Raw genomic sequence first — 21,383 nt, 5'->3', positions numbered from 1 at the left:
AGACAGTAGCCGAGAATAAAGATGCCTCATTCATGTGCTGCGTTTAACTGTACCAACAGGTTTACCGTCCAAACGAGATCACATGGGATTACCTTTCACAGATGAGACTGGAAAAATACTTTTCAATACTGTTCCTTCAGTCTTCAGTTTCCCAGCTCATCTCCACCGGGTAGGTGTAGAGTTATAAGCAGTGAGAATTAGAGAATACAGTGCCACACTATGCTGAATGTTTTTAACCTTTCTGACTGTGAAGGAATCAGTGATGTATTTTGTTTTGGTATGACGTTAGAACCTGGCCGAACTCAGTTTGGCGGTCATTCAGCGAGAGTAGGTCTGTGTGGTGACTCAATAAATACAACAGTACATTTTTATTTTCATTCACTATTTACAGTTTTTCCACTATTTCCACCATTTATCATATTCAGTCTTGGAGGTTGGTTATTTTGGCCTCAGGTTTTGGTACGGTAGCTTGCTACGGTATGCTGACTGATTAGCTTACCTGAGCTATCTATCGCGTACTGCTCCACTCAAAGGACACTTTTCATTTTGTATCAGCCTTTTTAAGGGGCTGCTTTTGTGCCTACATATTTTTTTATTTTTGTTATGTTTTTTTTCTTCTTTTATGGCAAATACTTCTCTTCAAAAGAAACTAATGAAGAGTAAAATAAAACATTTTTTTATTTTCACAGTGATATGCACTTTACTTTTCATCCCTTGGTTTTCTCATCTAATATGGAAGTTATGGATGTCAGTGGCTGTGACAAGACGTGTTATGCTCTGCAATAAAAAAAAAAAAAAAAAAAAAACATTGGTACAAAGCAAGCCCGTTCACTTTATGCTGATGAGAATTACAATGGTTTTTCATGTGACAAAAATGTGCGATTAAATTGCGATTAATCGCGAGTTAACTATGACGGTCGCGACATTAATCACGATTAAATATTTTAATCGCTTGACAGCACTAATTTATTTCCTATCTATCTTCACATGGAAAAATGTTTACCAAGTGGAAAGAAAAAAAAAAATAAAAATCAGCTCACCTTCTACATCACCTCCTTTAATTATTCATCTCATCTCATTATCTCTAGCCGCTTTATCCTGTTCTACAGGGTCGCAGGCAAGCTGGAGCCTATCCCAGCTGACTACGGGCGAAAGGCGGGGTACACCCTGGACAAGTCGCCAGGTCATCACAGGGCTGACACATAGACACAGACAACCATTCACATTCACACCTACGGTCAATTTAGAGTCACCAGTTAACCTAACCTGCATGTCTTTGGACTGTGGGGGAAACCGGAGCACCCGGAGGAAACCCACGCGGACACGGGGAGAACATGCAAACTCCGCACAGAAAGGCCCTCGCCGGCCACGGGGCTCGAACCCGGACCTTCTTGCTGTGAGGCGACAGCGCTAACCACTACACCACCGTGCCGCCCCCCCTTTAATTATTATTATTTATTATTATTATTCCCCTGCTCCAAAGGAGGTGGGGTATACTGGTTTACCTTTGTCCATCCGAAACACCCTTTTTCTCAGCAACTGCAATTCATAGCTACTTGGTACCAAACTTCAGCTTGGGGTTCTATACCGTGTAGACCGTTTTCAGGTCTGTCGCACATCGACTTCCTGTTTACCGACTGAATGCATTTAGGAAACGCATAGCGTGGATTTACAAAAGTTTCGAAACACTTTTCTCAGCAACTACACATCACAACTGCTTGATATTTGGTACCGAGCTTCAGCTTGGGGTTCTATACCGTGTAGACCAGCCTTTCTCAACCAGAGTGCCGTGGCACCCCGGGGTGCCATCTGGCTTCGTTAGGGGTGCGGTCAAAAATTATATATTCCAACATTGAAATAAATAAAATGAATTAAAATTCCAAAAAACGATAGTTACACTAATACAGATCATCGCCGCCTCATGCATCATCAAAATTTGTCTCACGGCCCCCTTTCCCACGTCACAACGTCACTGCCGGGGTCAGAGTATGGTCAGCGTGACTGCGTATATTTTATATGGGGGTGCCTTGAGAATTTGCATACTTCTGAAGGGTGCCGTGACTGAAAAAAGGCTGAGAAACGCTGGTGTAGACCATTTTCAGGTCTGTCACACATAGACTTCCTGTTTACCGACTGAATGCATTTACGAAAAACATTTAGCGTGTATTTACAACAGTTCTGTAACAGTTTTCTTTTTTTTGGACTAGCAGATTAATATGGACAACTTTTTCTCTTGAATCTGATGGTGTTTAATTGTGTAAATGACTATTTCTGTCATTGGAACCAGTGGATTCAGATGAACCCTGTATTCCCCTGTCTTTCCATCTAAATGACATGTTAATCAACAAATGGTTGAAAAGATTTAAAAAAAAAAAAAAAAAGATTTGTGAATGGTTTGTACTCATATGTAAGTATTCAGACAATGAGACACAACAAATGTTCTCCCCAGGGCCTTATTGACCCCTTTCACATGACGTCACCGAGCCGCAAGATTTTGTTAGGCGCCATATTGGAAGACCAAGTACATGCACTCACAATATAAAACAAAGTACGAGCGAGAGTAAAGTGACACGATGGCTGATAATTCTGGTTATGTGAGTACATTACCAGCTGCAGAAAGGGCACGGTATGTGGAGAAACTCGCTGTGATTGATGGGTTTGACCCATATGATAAGACTCGGGGCAAGGGAGAATGGAAACATAAGGAGGACCGGACACCAATTCTGCCATCTGTTTGCTACCCAGACATTGTAAACTATTTGTTGTTTACACCCAGTGCCTACACTCAGTGTTCGAACTATGCCGATATTTTCGGGGGGCCCCTTTTTTTCCCTTGGGGGTGTGTGTGGTTGCGCTGGTCTCGGAGCGCGGATCTCCAAACACATGAGAAGCCTATCTTACGCACATATCACGCGGACTCCACACCTCCACACACGCATCGCGTCTGAAGTCATAACTCATCAGGGGAAATCGTGTCCACATTGGCATGTTCAAAAAACAACCTCGCGTCAACAATGATACCACACGCAAGAAAAAAAACAACAAAAACAGTCAGGCTACTCAACAACCAACCTGGCAGCAGCGAGCAAGCCCCAAACCATCCTAAATTATTATTATTATTAAATTGTAGAAGTCTGGGAGGCTTGCTCCTCATACAGTTATCAACTTGGGGTCAATTTAGCATGTTTTAAATCTGAATTTCTTGCGTTTGCTTACCTCAAAGTGTCCGCAGATCATGCACAGACTTATCCATTATATCCACAGTTTTTTGCCAAGTCTCACACAGGTTTCTTTCAAGTCTACTGTTGGGCCAATAAATCATAAATAAAACAGCTCAGATTTTTTTGTTTAAGTCGTTTGCCACTCCACTTTATTCTCGTGGCTTCACATACCGCTGCCGTTATTTCCCCCTAATCACGAGTTTGTTGGTCTTCCAAAATGGCGCAGGGTCTGTTTACTTCCGGTTTCGGGTGACGTCTGTGAAAGGGGTCTATAGCATCATGGTATAAATATGATGCGATCTGGGTTAATTTTATAAATCGATTATACAGTGAATTTGACGCGATTTCAAGAAGCAAAATGCTATTTCAAAATGACAGTGTAGCAGGATGCTATGTGAAATCCCTGGGGAGAGACGCTGCTCTTTACTCACTTGTTTCAGGGTTAATTACGGGTTGTTTTACAATCAGGGTACGCAAGCTAAAAATCACATTTAACACTTATCTTCAATATCAAAAGGCTTGACTAAATAAACTTGGTTGTTTATTGTAGCCCTGTGATAGCTCTATTTACCATGCAAAAAAAATTTGGTGATAGCGTTATTTTTGGTGAATGTATGGCAATATATGTCATATTTAGCAAAATTACTCGTGTCATTTAGAAAAAGTGCTTTTTTGACCACAAGTAGCTCCAAAAGGGATGTACTTACATTATTCTTTATACCATAAAACAAATATTTGGTTCCATATCATTGGAAACATAGTTAAGTTTTAATGTTGGATGCCAGTAAGTTTTCAGACTATTTTGATCAAATTAGTATGGAATTGTGTCAAAAAAAAAAAAAAAAAAAAGTCCTCTCCGAGACAGCTAATTTTTCAATATAAAATACCATATCTAAAATTATTATTTTCATCCTAAAATGTGGTCAAGATATTGGGACATAAATATTAGAGACAACTAACGCAAAGCTTACAGCCTTATATTTAAAAGCACTATGGAAGTAGTGGATTCTCATCTCATCTCATCATCTCTAGCCGCTTTATCCTTCTACAGGGTCGCAGGCAAGCTGGAGCCTATCCCAGCTGACTACGGGCGAAAGGCGGGGTACACCCTGGACAAGTCGCCAGGTCATCACAGGGCTGACACATAGACACAGACAACCATTCACACTCACATTCACACCTACGCTCAATTTAGAGTCACCAGTTAACCTAACCTGCATGTCTTTGGACTGTGGGGGAAACCGGAGCACCCGGAGGAAACCCACGCGGACACGGGGAGAACATGCAAACTCCACACAGAAAGGCCCTCGCCGGCCATGGGGCTCGAACCCGGACCTTCTTGCTGTGAGGCGACAGTGCTAACCACTACACCACCGTGCCACCCTGTAGTGAATTCTGAATTGTCAAAAAAAAAAAAAAAGTCCTCTCCGAGAATCACTTCATTTGTTTCTCCCAGCCCTGCTTAAAGCTACACTTAATCTTCTTTATCTTATAGCAAATTACACAAAACTACCATACACACACGTCAAAAAATGACCTGAAATCTGTTCTTTAACTTGTCCTTCACTTAAAAACTGGTACAAGAACCAGTTTGAATCAATTTGAATTTTGGACCCCTGTGACACAAACTTTGTACCCTGATTGTAAAACAACCATTATTTGTTGAAGTCACCATTCATAATAAGTGTCCTATTCCTTCGATCGCTTGCATTCTGATATAAGCGAGAGCGCGGGGATATGCAAGTGAGCAGCAGCTCACAGTTGATCTTGTTTTCTTTTACTCTCATCAGCTTCAAGTTAAACTACATTAAGGACTTGATGTAGGACCAACTTAACCTTCACCCATTCATCAGATCATTTCTGCACACTTAGAGAAAGAACCAAGCTGGCAGGGTTTTGCTGCTGGACCGGGAGTTGGGAAGTGCTCGCCTGTGGGCTTCTCGCAAACTGATAACGTGTACAATGAGCCAACCTTTCCTGCCTTCATGCTTTAATCATGAAGAAAAGGCCTGTGTGTATTTTTTAATAGGAGTTATAGTTCTGGTTGTTTGTGGAAGGAATTGCTGATTTTATATCAGAACTTACCATACGCTTCCTCTTCCATGCCAATGGGCCCTGCCTGAGGAGTCTCGCCGCTCTTTAGGCAGTTGTGAATGTAGGTCGCCTTCCATCTAGCGTACTTCCTGTGCTGAATGTTCTGGATAGGTGGTGAGAGACAGAGAGAATGGGTCAATAGTGATAAGTGATTAAGATAAACAAATGTCGTGGCACCATAACAGGAGGAGATAAAACCAAGGGTGTCTGGGCTTTGGGCTGATGGGGAGATCTACATTACATTTTTACAGCATGATAAAAAGTGAAGAGGTGTGCGCGCGCGCACGCATTAGTCATTTAAGAACCCTTTATGATTCATTATTTTTTAAGACAACAAATATTCAGGGGCGTCGTGGCTCAGGTGGATAAGGCGCCATACCATAAATCCGGGGACCCGGGTTCGATTCCGGCCCGAGGTCATTTCCCGATCCCTCCCCATCTCTCTCTCCCGCTCATTTCCTGTCTCTACACTGTCCTATCCAATAAAGGTGAAAAAAGCCCAAAAAAATATCTTTAAAAAAAAAAAAGAAAACAAATATTCTAGGTGGGTTCCATCACTTCACTCTGAGCAGATAGAACCCACATATTGAGAGGTTCATGAGGAGCTGTTTTAAACAACAAGGCTTGTAAACCAATTTAAATAATTATAATACAGAGGGCCAAATTACTCAATTCTGACTGGTCAATCAAGGAGGGCTTTTTTTTCCTTAACATGGGGCCGTATTTCTGAAATGCTATTGGCCAGTTCGTTGCTTGGTTACGGTTACAAAAATGAGCAAATTTCGTCAACAAAATGGCTGACTCAGCAATGCCTCGCTTCTCTACATTTGATGAAGAAATGATAAACCAAAGGCGGCACGGTGGTGTAGTGGTTAGCGCTGTCGCCTCACAGCAAGAAGGTTCGAGCCCCGTGGCCGGCGAGGGCCTTTCTGTGCGGAGTTTGCATGTTCTCCCCGTGTCCGCGTGGGTTTCCTCCGGGTGCTCCGGTTTCCCCCACAGTCCAAAGACATGCAGGTTAGGTTAACTGGTGACTCTAAATTGACCGTAGGTGTGAATGTGAGTGTGAATGGTTGTCTGTGTCTATGTGTCAGCCCTGTGATGACCTGGCGACTTGTCCAGGGTGTACCCCGCCTTTCGCCCGTAGTCAGCTGGGATAGGCTCCAGCTTGCCTGCGACCCTGTAGAACAGGATAAAGCGGCTACAGATAATGAGATGAGATGATAAACCAATTGAAAGCTGCAAGCGAAAATGAAAATACCAAAAGACGCTTTAGAAACTGATTCAAACGTGCAAGATAGTCTTGCGCCCTGATTGGTTCAGAAAACATGAATGACACATGTTGTGAACTTTAATGGCTTCCGAAGTATGAATTTGGCCCTATATATTATAAACAAGCAATCGTATGGGTCCTCGTAAAATTAAGGATCAATTTCACGAGTGATTTCGAAGTTTCGAAATTGCCCTCGTCGCATCGCGACTTGAGCAATTTTCAAAGCATCGAAATCACTCGTGAAATTAATCCTTAATTTTACTCGGCCCCATACGATTACCTATACTAACAATTTAAAAAAAACAAAACAAAAAACACTAATAGTGGCTGTGCAAAACCTGAGAGACAATTCCATGCATCATCCGTTCAATGCATATCCATTTGGGGAGTGTCTTCTTTTTACACCTCTGGCACAAAAAATTCATTTCACACTCTTAAAAAGCAGATGGCCTTTCGATTAAAAAAAACAGTGAAATTTAGTTCCCTCTGAAGTTTGGTCATTGTGATATAGGTTTATTTTTGTAATATCTTTTTTTTAAAATAAATAAATAAATAAATAAATAAAAACAGGACATCCTGTGGCTGGGAAGTTATTTAATTTGAGTGGATTCCCGAGCAAATAATGTACATGAAATCGCTCGCTTCGTGCAGTCAAGCAGACAGAGGAAGTCCATGTGCGCATGCGCAGGTTTACCTGCTTCTTTTCCTTCTTCTTTTGGGTTTTACAGCAGCTGGCATCCACAGTGTTGCATTACTGCCATCTACAGGTTTACCTTTGACCGTGCACTGACTGACAATCCCATCATTCTGTCGCTAAACGAACAGCTGATCACACCGAGGTGCTCGCTGACCGCCGATATTTATTAGTTTGGCCCTACGTTTCCTTTCCTTCGCAACATAACGTCTTTTCTTCTCACTTTCCGTTACTGTAGTCAGTCTTTCACGTTTCATTCGCACACTCACATCCGCTATTCTCTCCTGTTTCAAATTTGCATCCCACAATGCCTTGCGCGAACAGGGAAAGCCCACTATGTGATGCATGACGTAGTATCTTGAATGTGGTCATGGTGAAGCAAGAAAAAAAATAGTGGAGAATTTAGGGCCACGTGGCTCGAAATTCATTCATTTATGTAAAAAAAAGTAATAAAATTACAAGTCTGTGATTCGAATTCAGTAGCTTTCGGTCCACTAAGCAAAAAAATAAATAAATAAAATTTTGGGTTTCAGAGAAAATTCTTATGACCTAAACATGAAAAATCTGAGCGGCAGTCTACCTTTCATGGAAAAAAGCGCCACCTTTTTAAAGCTTGTTTCAATAACACACGCAAATGATACCAGCAATGGAAGATGGGTGAGGGAATCTGAAAACTGGGAAGACGTGGAGAAAAACCGCTGGAGCCATATACAGAGGTCATAGTCGATGATGACATACACCGATGTGTTCATGAAATTGTGCAGAGAAGTGCTCGGGCAGGACATTTGTAGGACCACAACTTGAGAAGAACAGCAGACGTGGATGACAAACTCGCAGAAACAGCAGCAGGCTGATCGATAAAGGAGATCGATTTGTTGAGCCCAAAATTCATTGTTTAATCTGGTAATGTTATGTATTTATTTTCAAGTTGAGCTCTTCAGACATCTGTTCAACATGATATTGTGCAATTGTGAAATTGACTTCATATCTCAGCTTGGACACTGCCATTTCTAAGAAGACGGTCATGACTTCCAGGTCAAAACACATGAACTGTAAATATATACAGCTAAAATTCAGTATATAGAGGTTTTTCACCTGACGTCACAGGGTCACGTGATGCCCCGGTGTCTGCCATTTTGAAGGTCAAGCTAGCTAATGTCAACAACATAGCTAGTATGTTACTGTAGCAATGTTTACGTTCAGTCATTTGGATGACTGTTAAAACCTTTCAGTCTCAAGTTTTTCCTTTACTGGATTTACTAGTTTACTGAGCTAGCGCACTCGGGCAAGCCAGGAGCTAGCGCGCTCGGGCAAGCTGGGAACGAGCGCGCTAGCTCCCAGCCTGCCCGAGTGCGCTAGCTCAGTAAACTAGTAAATCCAGTAAAGGAAAAACTTGAGACTGAAAGGTTTTAACAGTCATCCAAATGACTGAACGTAAACATTGCTACAGTAACATACTAGCTATGTTGTTGACATTACCTAGTGCTAACAGCTAGCTGCTAGTGCACTGCTACAACACAGACACCGACCCTAATAATACAGTTCTTGGTCATTGCCTGGTAACAGCAAATTTATAACGGGCCATGTCTCAACAGACTAAGAAGTTATTTCAATGACATTTAATAACATTTTGTTTATCCTGAGGACCGAAAGTAAATGAAAATGTGAACAAACCTTAGCTGTAATAAGATGGCGACCACCGGCTCCAGGGACGACCCGCTGATGTAGGCATGTTACCCAGCCTGACACAAAATATTTGTAGGCATCCAAACTCTTATACGCTTTCAGATCAATACCTGTGTATGGCGTTGGGTTTTTAACGACATAGGTATACAGATCATGTGATATACAGGTATACAGATCTAGCGGGAGTCGCCATTGTTGTGACCACCAAAATGGCACCATCTACTTGTCGACATGGCAATGGTCACGTGGGTCGAAAACCTCTATAGGCAAGGACCCCACTGATAGAAGGGTGTGCTGATACTACTGGCTGATAAATCTGTATCGCTGTTTATAACGGCCAATAAATGAGAATTAAAAACAAAACTGAAAGACAGAAGATGGATACTATAACCATTGAATAAAAGTGTTGTTGTGCAGTTTGTCCAGGACAACACGTTTTTGAAATCACAACAATCAGCTGACCCAAGCAGAGTTGCGCAGATTAGTGGCGGTGTATCAGAGGAAGACATGCATCTATTTATTAAAAGTCAGTGTTGGATGTACGGATGACAATGTGTGTATAATCTTTTTAGTTTTTTTTTTTGCAGTTTCTATATAAATAAATAACATATCCTAAAGTATTTAATATATTAACACTGCATATATGCCTAACCTGAGTGAAGATGGATTAAAACTTTTTTCCCCTATTTAAGTTGGTTATACCTTGAAAAAAAACAAATAAACAAAAAAACATAACTAACAAACGTGCACACTTCCAGATGAATAGTTATGCGTATACAGTGGTGCCTGAAAGTTTGTGAACCCTTTAGAATTTTCTATACGGTATTTCTGCATAAATATGGCCAAAATCATCATCAGATTTTCACACAAGTCCTAAAGGTAGACAAAGAGAACCCAGTTAAACAAACGAGACAAAAATATTATACTTGGTCATTTATTTATTAGGAAAATTTTTTTCCAATACTACATATCTGAGAGTGGCAAAAGTATGTGAACCTCTAGGATTAGCAGTTAATGTGAAGGTGAAAGAGTCAGGTGGGATGACGATCAGGTGGGAGTGAGTGCCATGTTTTATTTAAAAGAACAGGGATCTAACAAAGTCTGATCTTCACAACACATGTTTTGAAAGCGTATTTTGGAAGCACGGACCAAGGAGATTCCTGAGGACCTCAGAAAAAAGAACTGTTGGTGCTCAGGAGGATGGAAAAGGTAATAAAACCATCTCGAAAGAGTTTGGACTCCATCAAGTTACAGTTACACAGATGGAGGAAATTCAAGATCACTGTAACCCTCCTGAGGAGTGGATGAGAAACAAAGATCACTTCGAGAACAAGGTACGCAATAGTCCACGAGGTCGCAATGGAACCAAGGGTATTTTCTAAGCACCTCAAGGCCTCTCATATTGGCTTCATGAGTGCACCATCAGGAGAACACTGAACAACAATGGTGTGCATGGCAGGGATGCGAGGAGAAAGCCACTGCTCTCCAAAAAGAACATTGCTGCCTGACTACAGTTTACTAAAGAACACTTTTATACTTGTGCAATGGCCAAAAGATCGTTAAGGCGTCGATAATTCTAAGTGCCGCTCTATTACAGAAATAAACACATCACAATGACCAAATTTCAGAGGGAACTAAATTTCACCGATTTTATGAAATCAAAAGGCCGTCTAGCTTTAACTGAGTAAAGCGAACTGATAGTCCATCATTACTTTAAGATATGAATTGAGTTAAAGAGGAGTCCAGATTGTCAACTAAAACCAGAAGAAATCCAAGGCAATAAGTTTAAAAAACAAGTCTTTTTTTTCCCCTTTTTCAATTTTAATTTCGAAACAAACAGTGGTGCTTTAAAGTTTGTGAACCCTTTAGCATTTTCTATATTTCTGCATAAATATAACCGAAAACATCATCAGATTTTCACACAAGTCCTAAAAGTAGATAAAGAGAACCCAGTTAAACAAACGAGACAAAAATATTATACTTGGTCATTTATTTATTGAGGAAAATGATCCAATATTACATGCCTGTGAGTGGCAAAAGTATGTGAACATCTAGGATTAGCAGGTAATTTGAAGGTGAAATTAGAGTCAGGTGTTTTCAATCAGTGGGATGACAATCAGGTGTGAGTGGGCACCCTGTTTTATTTAAAGAACAGGGATCTATCAAAGTCTGATCTTCACAACACATGTTTGTGGAAGTGTATCATGGCACGAACAAAGGAGATTTCTGAGGACCTCAGAAAAAGCGTTGTTGATGCTCATCAGGCTGAAAAAGGTTACAAAACCATCTCTACAGAGTTTGGACTCCACCAATCCACAGTCAGACAGATTGTGTACAAATGGAGGAAATTCAAGACCATTGTTACCCTCCCCAGGAGTGGTCGACCAACAAAGATCACTCCAAGAGCAAGGCGTGTAATAGTCAGCGAGGTCACAAAGGACCCCAGGGTAACTTCTAAGCAACTGAAGGCCTCTCTCACATTGGCTAACCTTAATGTTCATGAGTCCACCATCAGAAGAACACTGAACAACAATGGTGTGCATGGCAGGGTTGCAAGGAGAAAGCCACTGCTCTCCAAAAAGAACATTGCTGCTCGTCTGCAGTTTGCTAAAGATCACGTGGACAAGTCAGAAGGCTATTGGAAAAAATGTTTTGTGGACGGATGAGACCAAAATAGAACTTTTTGCTTTAAATGAGAAGCTTTATGTTTGGAGAAAGGAAAACACTGCATTCCAGCATAAGAACCTTATCCCATCTGTGAAACATGGTGGTGGTAGTATCATGGTTTGGGCCTGTTTTTCTGCATCTGGGCCAGGACGGCTTGCCATCACTGACGGAACAATGAATTCTGAATGATACCAGCGAATTCTAAAGGAAAATGTCAGGACATCTGTCCATGAACTGAATCTCAAGAGAAGGTGGGTCATGCAGCAAGACAACGACCCTAAGCACACAAATCGTTCTACCAAAGAACGGTTAAAGAATAAAGTTAATGTTTTGGAATGGCCAAGTCAAAGTCCTGACTGAAATGTTGTGGAAGGACCTGAAGTGAGCAGTTCATGTGAGGAAACCCACCAACATCCCAGAGTTGAAGCTGTTCTGTACGGAGGAACGGGCTAAAATTCCTCCAAGCCGGTGTGCAGGACTGATCAACAGTTACCGCAAACGTTTAGTTGCAGTTATTGCTGCACAAGGGGGTCACACCAGATACTGAAAGCAAAGGTTCACATACTTTTGCCACTCACAGATATGTAATATTGGATCATTTTCCTCAATAAATAAATGACCAAGTATAATATTTTTGTCATATTTGTTTAACTGGGTTCTCTTTATCTACTTTTAGGACTTGTGTGAAAATCTGATGATGTTTTAGGTCATATTTATGCAGAAATATAGAAAATTCTAAAGGGTTCACAAACTTTCAAGCACCACTGAATATGGATTGAACATGTGACACATGAATTGTGTTCTAATGTCAGAAATTCAGTACTAAATCCACCAAACACTCACTAAAGAGTCTTTCTGCACTCCTCAGGACCTGCTTAGACATACATTGGAAGGGAGCGCGTTATAAAAATGCTTCCCTTCTCCAAGTAATTCAATAAGGTACAACTCTGTGACCTGCTCAGAGAATAGCCTATAATGGAGGACTTATTCTGAGGGTCCACTGTCCACGTTAACGTTACTCAGACAAGGCGTACTATTTAAACAGTGCAGCCAATCAGAATGCAACAGTAAGAAAATGGGGGGGGGGGGGGGGGTTGGCGCAAACAACACTCAGAGAAACACACTCCATTCTTAAATGCAGGCCACTTCTTGGGGGGGAGGAAAAAAAATTATTAAAAAAATATATATATACACATCACATCAGCAGCCACGAAGTCCAAAACACAAAGGACTATTATGGATGTGGGAAAAAGTATCAGAAGCCAAGTTCAGAAAAGATTCCCAAAATTCAAAGAAGGGAAGACTGTTGTGTAAATCTGGAGTGCTGAGGCACAGTTTCAGGTACTGCTTTTGAGAAACACAGGTTTGGCAAATGGTACTGCTGATTTCAGAGAAAACTATTTTAGTTTCTTACCTCCTCTGACAACTCGCCAAACACGGACAGCACGTCGAACAGGAGGCTTGAGGTGTAGAAAGACTTGATCATATTCCTGGGAAGAAAGAGGAAGATCTGTGTGTAGCTCTACAGTGCATTGCAAAAGTATTCATCCCCCTTGGTGTTTGTCCTGTTTTGTCGCATTACAAGCTGGAATTAAAATGGATTTTTGCAGGGTTAGCACCATTTGATTTACACAACATGCCGACCACTTTAAAGGTGCAAATTGCTGTTTTATTGTGACACAAACAATAATTAAGATGGGAAAAATAAAAGAAACCAGAAATTGAGTGTGCATAGGTATTCATCACCCCAAGTCAATACTTTGTAGAGCCACCTTTTGCTGCAATTACAGCTGCAAATCTCTTGGGGTATGTCTCTATTAGCTTAGCACATCTAGCCACTGGGATTTTTGCTCATTCCTCAAGGGAAAACTGCTCCAACTCCTTCAAGTTAGAGGAGTTGTGTTGGTGTACAGCAATCTTCAAGTTATGCCACAGATTCTCAATTGGATTGAGGTCTGGGTTTTGACTAGGCCATTCCAAGACATTTAAATGTTTCCCTTTAAACCATTCCAGTGTAGCTTTAGCAGTATGTTTAGGGTCATTGTCCTGCTGGAACATGAACCTTCATCCCAGTCTCAAACCTCTGGCTGACTCAACAGGTTTTCCTCCAGAACTGCCCTGTATTTAGTGCCATCCGTCTTTCCTTCAATCCTGACCAGCTTTCCTGTCCCTGCAGAGGAAAAACATCCCCACAGCATGATGCTGCCACCGCCAGGCTTCACTGTAGGAATGGTGTTCTCAGGGTGTTGGGTTTGCGCCACACATGGCATTTCCCATGATGGCCAAAAAGTTCAATTTTATTCTCATTTGACCAGAGAATCTTCTTCCATGTGTTTGCGGAGTCTGCCGCATGCTGTTGGGCAAACTCCAAACGCGTTTTCTTTAAGCAATGGCTTTTTTTCTGGCCACTCTTCCATAAAGCCCCGCTCTGTGGAGTGTACGGCTTACAGTGGTCCTATGGACAGATACTCCCATCTCTGCTGTGGATCTTTGCAGCTCCTTCAGTGTTATCTTTGGTGTCTTTGTTGCATCTCTGATTAATGCCCTCCTTGCCCGGTCTATGAGTTTTGGTGGGTGGCCTTCTCTTGTCAGGTTTGTATTGGTGCCATATTCTTTCCATTTTGCTATAATGGATTTAATGGCGCTCCCTGGGATATTCAAAGTTTGGGATATTTTTTTATAACCCAACCCTGATCTATACTTCTCCACAACTTTGTCTCTGACCTGTTTGGAGGCTCCTTGGTTTTCATGTTGCTTGCTTAGTAGTGTTGCAGAGTCAGGGTCCTTCCAGAACAGGTTGATTTATTCAGACATCATGTGACACTTTGATTGCACACAGGTGGATCTTAATCAACTAATTATGTGAGTTATGAAGTGAATTGGTTGGAGCAGCTCTTATTTAGGGGTTTCATACGAAAGGGGGTGAATACTTATGCACACTCCAGATTTCTGTTTTTTCATCTTAATTATTGTTTGTGTCACAATATATATAAAAAAAAGTGCACCTTTAAAGTGGTAGGCATGTTGCGTAAATCAAATTGTGCTAACCCTTGAAAAATCCATTTTAATTCCAGCTTGGAATGTGACAAAACAGGACAAACACCAAGGGGGATGAATACTTTTGCAAGACACTGTACTTTTTCTTTTTTTTTTTTTTTTTTAAGAGGCAGCAAATACACGCTGAACATTTCTGATGTGGCACAAACTAAACATTACAATTCCATTCGGACTGTGAGTACAGTGACATCTGAAGACCAAACCTGAAACACTGAAAAATCCTTTCACTTCATTTTATTTTTGATTTTATATTGCTGAAAAGTAGGAGTAAAAGAAACCGAGCATTGAAACCAAACACAAGTAAACGGAGCACTGAGGGAAACAGCATGTGAAGGAGAGCTTCCTGGAACTCGAAAGTGTAAGGAAGTGTTTTCTTCAGGGTTAACATCACTAACCTGTCACCTCTGCATCCCCAGAAATAACTTTAGGTAACAAACCTAACCCCTGTTCTCAAAACAGCATGAATGAAGTATCGGACTACAGGATACACCCCAGACACGCCTTACTCCAATACGCCAACGCTCGCTGGCTGACAACCATGACGTATTCTTCAGGGAGGTGATGTTCCACCCTGTGATGGTGTAATCACCTCGTCATTCAAAATGAGCACACCTCTTCCTCGCTTGACACGAGCAAGGTGGTTGTGTCATTCTGGAACAGAGGTGATGTAAAAAAATGATCACTCATTACAAGTGTATTAGAATTATTACGACTTTATATAACGTGTCCCCAAACCTATAGCACAAGGCACTCATTCGTTTAAAGCTGGACGGCCTTTCGATTTCATAAAATCGGTGAAATTTAGTTCCCTCTGAAATTTGATCATTGTGATATGTTTATTTCTGTAACATCTGACAAAATATCAGGCCGTTCTGTGGCTGGGAAGTTATTTAATTTGAGGGGATTCCCAAGCAAATAATGTGCATGAAATCGCTCACTTCGCACAGTCAAGCAGACAGAGGAAGTCCGTGTGCGCATGCGCACCTTTCGGCATCCGCAGCATTGCATTACTGCCATCTACAGGTTTACCTTTGACCGTGCACTGACAGTTCCATCATTCTGTCGCTAAACGAACAGCTGATCACACCGAGGTGCTCGCTGACCGCCGATATTTATTAGTTTGGTCCTGCGTTTCCTTTCCTTCGCAACATAACACCTTTTTTTCTCGCTTTCCGTTACTGTAGTCGGTCTTTCATGTTTCATTCGCGTCCTCCATTTTCCTCTCCTGTTTCAAATTTGTATCCCACAATGCCTTGCGCGAACGGGGAAAGCCCACCATGTGATGCATGACGTAGTATCTTCAATTGCATCATGGTGAAGCAGGAAAAAAAAATAGCAGAGAATTTGGCCCGAAATTCATTAATTCTTCTATTTAAAAAAAAAAAAAAACTAATAAAATTGGAAGTCTGCGATTCGAATTCAGTAGCTTTCAGTCCACTAAACAAAAATAACTGGGTGTCCGGGGAAAATTCTTTTTATGACCTACACTTGAAAAATCTGAAGTCAGTCTACCTTTAAAGCTCATAGGCAACGGTTTTCAATTTCTGCACATTTGAAACTTAATATGTTAAAAAACCCTCTGTAATTTTCTTCTGGTCCCAAGAAGGATTGTTAATAAGTAATAATTAAAATAAGTTAGCGCGGATTGCGGCGAATTTCTGCTCGGCGATTTTCGTGACCACTCGGCACGTGACGTCATTCAAGACAAATAAACCGCTTGAGTTGAGTCCACTTCCGTTTACTTGCATTGCCGTTCGGCTTGAGTGCAGACGTGCGTTCGGGAATTTCCAAAGGAAAAAAAAAAAAAAACATGCCTTATTGTTGTGCAGTGAACTGTAACAACGGGAGCGGTTCAGGAAGAAGTTTTTGCCTTTTTCCGAGACAGGAGAAGAGGCGGAGCGAGCGGGTTGGCTTTTTCCAAAAAAAGAGAAGAGGCGGAGAGTGGATTGTGCGTGTGAAGTCAGAGGGTTGGCTTTTTCTGGAAGAGGAGACGAGGCAGAGAGAGTGGATTGGCTTTTTCCGGAAGAGGAGACGAGGCGGAGAGAGTGGATTGTGCGCGTTAAACAAAATCAAGCAGTCAAAGAAGAAATGGAGCAGCAACGCTCAAGCAAAAAGGAGAAGATTGGAGGTAAACATTTTTACTTTTGCTTGCAATTGACGAGTCAAGAGTCCTGAGGGATCCTGTACAGTCATTGTGGAAATGAGACAAAGGGATATTTCCTGGCTTAGAGTCGGCTAGAAATAGTATAATGCCGCGGATGGCAGGCTAATGTGGCCTACCGGCGCACTGTCCAGTAATCGTTCCCTATATCCACTAGGGAGGCGGTTTAATTATTCTTCAAAAGGGCTCTTATTTAGTATTACGACGAAAGTAGGAATTTATCATAACTACCAGGATAAATTGTTGGGGCGCGAGTCTTGTTGAGGTCCGGGGTCACCGCGATCAGAGTCGGCCGAGTCGCCGTCCGATTCCGAGGCCGCACGGTCAAACCAGTGAGCCACATTCACCGATTGCTTCACAACGGCCATAGGTTCAGACATATATGGTTTCACCTCTCGATATTCAATTTGGAAAGTTCCTGCTTCAAAATCACTATCGCTTTCAGACATTTTACACAACCTCTCACGACCAAAGTGCGTACACGTGTGCTCGGTTCGCAGGTAAACACAGAGCTGCTCCCGGTCTGTTTGGTTTGAATGATGTCACGACGACGGCCCCCTGGCGGTGAAAGCGCGCATAAGTCAGATGTAAACAAACCTTCGGAAATTGGACAAAACAGTATATTTTAACCGTTTTATTCAATTTTAGGGAGCAAATTAGACACCAGGAGGATTGAATTCGCTTTTTGGGTCATTCTTCTAGACAATAAAGTTGGTATTCTACGTTTCACCTCCGACCCTTGCTTATGGCCTTTAACCTCTCGTGTAAGCGCCTCTGCAGTGTTCAAGCAAATACGAAGAGAAAAAAATATATACTTATTTATTAATCATTTGATTTCTGTAACATTGCTGATGAAGCCCAGCCGAATACCCGCGGCATGCAGAGCAAACCGTTTGAGGGGCGTCTGTGTCAATCCATCAACCCTAAAATCGTGGATTTTAATTAAATCTTATTCAAGCAGGCTACTCTCGTAAACTTGTTGAAAAAGGGATTCAGAGTTGTGAAATTAAAGCATTCCTTATTTTTTGTCCAGTTACAGCAACATACATTCCTGCTCAAATGCTATTAAAATGAAACCATTCATCAGAGAAGAGCGGTGTGGCAGTTATTAATTTCTCCTCCATGTTGAAACTCTATGTAGAAGTGCAGTGCGAATGTGTGGGGGAGAGCAGGGATTCCCATAAATTAGTTTCAACTAATCAGGATTGAGACAACGTCAGAAGTTTAATGCTGCCCCTTAGAGTAGCCTACTTCCTTTAGAGCTGGACACTGCAGTAAGGTTTGTGCAGTTCAATATTTTTGTCAACCGAAAACGTGTATTTTCGCCTCCGCTCTATGGTGTAATGTACGCTGGTGAATTTGGGATTAGTTAGGAATTAAAGTATTTATTAAATTATTTATGAAATGTAAACTTCCCGGGGGGGATTAAGGATTTTTTTTTCCAAAATGGCCAGGTGGGGAGAGTTGGGACAGTTCGTTTTACAGGGTTTTTTTTCTTTCTTGTGGTTCACAAACATAAAAAATTGTTTTAAAATTGTATTTAAAAATGTGGGAATGTACCTGTACGAGGATTAAGCGAACAATGGCAGGACATTTTTAAAAAGTAGTCGTCATTGTGTTGTGTATCAAATTAAAGTGTGTGAAGATCTGAATTGAAAACTTGTTTAATTTTGTAAATATGTGTCTTAAAAAAAAAAAAAGTTATGAATAATTAGAAAATCTAGTGTTTTATAAAATTCCCCATTTCTGTCTGGTCACAAACCAGCAATCACTTCCTATTGGTTTAATGTTCCATTCATGAGAAAAAACCCTCAAATCAGAAACTAGACTGCATTTCCGCAAAGAAAATGCAAAGTGTGCTTGCTGAGCTATAGCAGAACAGTTAGCATACTAACATGCTAAGGTGGGGTTTACATTAGACCGTATCAGCGGATCATCAGATTAACGTTTTTAAAACGATTAGCGTGCACACAGCAACGCCAATACACGGATACGCTCGGCTCCGCAGGCATCCTGCGCTCCAAATCACTCCGCCCTGAACAGCGAGTGCCCTCTGGAGGGTGCGCACTCCGGCCCCGCGCAGCTCACAGAGCACGCGAGTGAAGCGCACGAGCAGTGATTCGGGACTGAGCCGCTGTGTGTGTGATCTCAGTGCATGTCGGGCATGCGCGTCACTTACCACTTGCAAGTGGAAGGATGGCAAGCCTAAAGACAATCATAACTACACAATGGGCAGTATTTGCATCAGTATTTGCAGTATTTTCATACTTTTATACTCTTTAATGAAAGGTGATACAAGGCGGAAGTCCGCGCCGTTTTTCAGCAGTCGCGTCACATGACCAACGCCAGCGAATCAGGAAGGTGGCTGTCACAGTGACGTTGTACAATGACGACGCCAGCTAGAGCTCAGCACAGCGTATCCGCATATTCTCAATGTTTACACAGCACTGGAGCTGACACGATCTGGATTGAATACGTGGACCCTGGCGGATTCCCATTTCCCGGCGTTTCCAGGCGTTTTAATGTAAACAGACAGTGCATCCGCGAAGAAAACGAGACAGATACGGTCTAATGTAAACTTGGCCTAAGTCAAGTCAACTTTATTGTCAAATTTGCTATAGACCCCTTTCACTGACGTCACCCGAAACCGGAAGTAAACAGACCCTGCGCCATTTTGGAAGACCAACAAACTCGTGATAAGGGGATAATAATGGCAGCGGTATGTGAACCCACGAGAATAAAGTGGAGTGGCAAACGACTTAAACAAACAAATCTGAGCTGTTTTATTTATGATTTATTGGCCCAACAGTAGACTTGAAAGAAACCTGTGTGAGACTTGGCAAAAAACTGTGGATATAATGGATAAGTCTGTGCATGATCTGCGGACACTTTGAGGTGAGCAAACGCAAGAAATTCAGATTTAAAACATGCTAAAGTGGCCCCGAGTTGATAACTGTATGAGGAGCAAGCCTCCCAGACTTCTACAATTTAATAATAATAATAATTTAGGATGGTTTGGGGCTTGCTCGCTGCTGCCAGGTTGGTTGTTGAGTAGCCTGACTGTTTTTGTTGTTTTTTTTCTTGTGTGTGGTATCATTGTTGACGCGAGGTTGTTTTTTGAACATGCCAATGTGGACACGATTTCCCCTGATGAGTTATGACTTCAGACGCGATGCGTGTGTGGAGGTGTGGAGTCCGCGTGATATGTGCGTAAGATAGGCTTCTCATGTGTTTGGAGATCCGCACTCCGAGACAAGTGCAAGCACACACACCCCCAAGGGAAAAAAAGGGGCCCCCCGAAAATATCGGCATAGTTCGAACACTGAGTGTAGGCACTGGGTGTAAACAGCAAATAGTTTACAATGTCTGGGTAGCAAACAGATGGCAGAATTGGTGTCCGGTCCTCCTTATGTTTCCATTCTCCCTTGCCCCGAGTCTTATCATATGGGTCAAACCCATCAATCACAGCCAGTTTCTCCACATACCGTGCCCTTTCTGCAGCTGGTAATGTACTCACATAACCAGAATTATCAGCCATCGTGTCACTTTACTCTCGCTCGTACTTTGTTTTATATTGTGAGTGCATGTACTTGGTCTTTCAATATGGTGCCTAACAAAATCTTGCGGCGCGGTGACGTCATGTGAAAGGGGTCTATACATGCTCGACATACAGCACAGATGAAATTTCAGTCCTCTCTGACCCACGGTGCAAACAGGCAATGCAATAAATAAAAAATAGAATAATTGAACAAACAATATACACTACCGTTCAAAAGTTTGGGGTCACTTTGAAATGTCCTTATTTTTGAAAGAAAAGCACTGTTCTTTTCAATGAAGATCACTTTAAACTAATCAGAAATCCACTCTATACATTGCTAATGTGGTAAATGACTATTCTAGCTGCAAATGTGTGGTTTTTGGTGCAATATCTCCATAGGTGTATAGAGGCCCATTTCCAGCAACTCTCACTCCAGTGTTCTAATGGTACAATGTGTTTGCTCATTGCCTCAGAAGGCTAATGGATGATTAGAAAACCCTTGTACAATCATGTTAGCACAGCTGAAAACAGTTGAGCTCTTTAGAGAAGCTATAAAACTGACCTTCCTTTGAGCAGATTGAGTTTCTGGAGCATCACATTTGTGGGGTCGATTAAATGCTCAAAATGGCCAGAAAAATGTCTTGACTATATTTTCTATTCATTTTACAACATCTCATCTCATTATCTGTAGCCGCTTTATCCTGTTCTACAGGGTCGCAGGCAAGCTGGAGCCTATCCCAGCTGACTACGGGTGAAAGGCGGGGTACACCCTGGACAAGTCGCCAGGTCATCACAGGGCTGACACATAGACACAGACAACCATTCACACTCACATTCACACCTACGGTCAATTTAGAGTCACCAGTTAACCTAACCTGCATGTCTTTGGACTGTGGGGGAAACCGGAGCACCCGGAGGAAACCCACGCGGACACAGGGAGAACATGCAAACTCCACACAGAAAGGCCCTCGCCGGCCACGGGGCTCGAACCCGGA

The 21,383-nt window shown here is 41.9% G+C and overlaps 1 protein-coding gene across 2 annotated transcripts in view; it reads right to left on the bottom strand.

Annotated features, from left to right (window-relative positions):
- The window catches only part of vta1 (vesicle (multivesicular body) trafficking 1), an 80,876-nt gene that overhangs the window by 20,231 nt on the left and 39,262 nt on the right, over positions 1–21,383 (bottom strand). For both annotated transcript variants that reach the window (XM_060914233.1, XM_060914234.1), the window contains exons 4-5: positions 13,047–13,122; positions 5,307–5,418 (exon numbers count right to left, since the gene is read on the bottom strand). In XM_060914233.1, the coding sequence (XP_060770216.1) occupies positions 5,307–5,418; positions 13,047–13,122 (188 nt within the window). The remainder of the gene's footprint in view (positions 1–5,306; positions 5,419–13,046; positions 13,123–21,383) is intronic.

Source organism: Neoarius graeffei, chromosome 2 (assembly GCF_027579695.1).
Source record: "Neoarius graeffei isolate fNeoGra1 chromosome 2, fNeoGra1.pri, whole genome shotgun sequence".
NCBI classification, from domain to species: domain Eukaryota; kingdom Metazoa; phylum Chordata; class Actinopteri; order Siluriformes; family Ariidae; genus Neoarius; species Neoarius graeffei.
Note: the sequence above shows the minus strand (reverse complement) of the source record. Positions and strands in the feature narration are given on the sequence as shown.